At 56.1% G+C, this 2,449-nt stretch overlaps 1 protein-coding gene across 1 annotated transcript in view; it reads right to left on the minus strand.

Moving 5' to 3' along the window:
- Positions 1-1,488: 1,488 nt before the first annotated feature.
- Positions 1,489-2,449, minus strand: part of KBTBD13 (kelch repeat and BTB domain containing 13) — a 1,735-nt gene continuing 774 nt past the window's right edge. The window contains 6 exon segments of the mRNA XM_023757820.1: positions 1,489-2,193; positions 2,195-2,218; positions 2,220-2,299; positions 2,302-2,361; positions 2,364-2,387; positions 2,390-2,414. Coding sequence (XP_023613588.1) covers positions 1,711-2,193; positions 2,195-2,218; positions 2,220-2,299; positions 2,302-2,361; positions 2,364-2,387; positions 2,390-2,414 — 696 coding nt within the window. The 3' untranslated portion in view covers positions 1,489-1,710.

Consider the following 2,449-nt stretch of genomic DNA (forward strand, 5'->3'; position numbering starts at 1 on the left):
GAGGGCTGCATTCTCCAAGGCTTGGGACATAGATCAGGGGAAAGGCAGGTAGGGCAGCTCCGATACTAGACTCCATGTCCAGGAGGTGCCATGCTGATGCTGCATTCTCCACTTGTGATGAGGCCAGGATTTTCCATGGGCCTCGGGTCCTGGAGGATGGAGACCTTTCAGGACCACGCAGAGAAGTCTACCCAGGGGCATGGAAAAGATGGAGGACTGGAGTGGGAATCTGACCAGGAGCCAGGGTGGGGTACTCTAAAGGAGGGACAAGAGTCTTCATCTAACACCAGGTCCCTAACTAGTGGCCTCTATAGCCTGTCAGGACCTCATCATATTATTTTGTAGGTAGGAAAGTGCCCAGCTCAACTGACAGCACTATGGGATCTCTACCCTTACTATCCGTATACTTGTGTGGCTGCACACACACGTGCAAACACACACACAGAGAATGATGTCAGTCAGGGGTCCAGTAAGCAATGTAGGCAGCTAAGGTCAGTAACAGCCAACCCTGCACAGAGGAAGTGAGCACAGAGCCGACAGAAAGAGAAGAAGAGGAAAGGCATTCCAGGCCCAGGGAACAGCAGGAGCAGAGGCTGGAAGACAGAATTAACCTGTAGAATGTGGGGGAAGGTTAAGATGAGGCCATCAGACCTGGCCAGGATTGGCTCATACATTGAGTGACCTGTAATCATGGAAGTTAATAACCCACTGCCCCTGTGGTGGCGGTAAAAAGGGTGTGGACAAGGGCTTCCAACTGGGGTCTCCCCTGCAGAGCCACACCCCATAAGGGGTGTGAGAACCCTTTTTTTCCTCATAGGTCTCACTCCAGGTTCAGTTCAGTTACTGTCTCTATAAGCCAGCCCAGCCTTGCCCCCTCCTGGAATGCCTCCATCCGTAGCTGCTCTGCCTTAAAGCCTGGGCTCACAGAGACTCTTCCCATTTGCTTAAGCCTTCCCCCCATCTCTCCTCTTCTGAGCTCTCCTTGTCTCCACCAGATGAACCTCCCCTTTCAGCAGCTAATTATCCTGCATATCTTCCTCATAGAGTTAGTATACCCTCCTTCCTGGAGTTAGGTCCTTTTCCTCTCCCCATTTTCCTTTGCCCTGATTTCCTCAGTACTTTGTTTTATATATATTGTGTATGGGGGGGGGGGGGTGATGGTGGAAGGCTTTTGTTTGTTTTTGCACTTTGCCTTCAACCCTTTGTGGACCAAGACAAGTACGTGTAAGCCTTTTGTTGTCCTGTAAATGTTCTGTTAAGATGAGTTGTTCTGGATGAAATTCTAAGCTTTGTGGACAACCCCCCCCCCCCCCCCCCCCCCCCATAATAAAAAAAAAATTAGGGCAAGCACTATGCAGGGCCCACAGTAGTTGCCTAATTCTTGCCTAGTGATTGGCAGTTTAACCCACTCCTAGCCATGCTCAATTACTGGCCCATTCACCTACAAGCCTAGATGATAGAAATCCCACCCCCTACCCTTTCCACTGACATTGTGACCCCCAGCTCTCAGAAAAGCTCAAATAATTTGAGGGCTCAAACTCCAGCATTGCTCCCTGAGTTTCTTGGACATGTTCACACCAAAAGACATGAGATTCAGACATAGCAACCAGAGAGAGAAGTTCCCTGCCAAACCAAGGCCAGCCTCGTAGACTCAGCCACAGCTCAGGGAAGACTCAGGAGGTCGTCCCCTCCTAAAGCCCGGCCCAGGAGTCACAGTTCAGGCGTTGTCAAGGCCACAGGCCCCGGAGCACCACGAGGCAGCCTCAGGAGAAAGGTTTGCAAAGAGCCGGGCCGTGGGAAGCCCGCCTTTTCCCTGAGCAGCCGCCAGGTGCTGCCCTCGATGGCATAGAGCAGCGTGAACATGCGGTTGACAGTATAGACGGTGTCGCCGCGTACTACCGCCGTAAAGAGGGCTCCCTTGCTGTTGACAAACTGGCCGGGCAGCGCCGTCCACTGGCCTGTGGCCAGGTTGAGGCAGTCGATGGCGCAGTGCAGGAAGTCATCCGACGGTCCGTTGCGCACCACGTAGAGGCTGTCCCGGTGGGCCACCATGAAGTGGCCGTAGCTCTGCGGGCGCTGCAGGTCGGCCACCGGCAGCCACGCGTCGGTCCGCACCGCGTACTCCACGACAGCCGTGGTATCCGCCGGCCGCCACAGACACACGAAGAGGCGACCGCGCGCCTGGGCGCAGGGGCACGCCGGCAGCCGGCTGCGGCAGGGTCTGCCACGAAGCTCCAGCAGCCCGTGGCCGGGTCGTAGCGCTCCACGGAGCTCATGGCCGTCCTCTGGAACTCGCCCCGATGGCGTAGAGGCGGCCATCGAAGCCGGCCAGCGCGGTGTCGTAGCGCGGCTGGTGCGGGCTGGGAACTCGCACCACGTGCCGGCGTCGGGTCGTAGCAGAAGCCCAGTTCTACACCTCTACTGGCGCCCCCGCACGCCCCCACGATGT

This window comes from Myotis lucifugus, unplaced genomic scaffold (assembly GCF_000147115.1).
Source record: "Myotis lucifugus unplaced genomic scaffold, Myoluc2.0 scaffold_115, whole genome shotgun sequence".
Classification (NCBI taxonomy): domain Eukaryota; kingdom Metazoa; phylum Chordata; class Mammalia; order Chiroptera; family Vespertilionidae; genus Myotis; species Myotis lucifugus.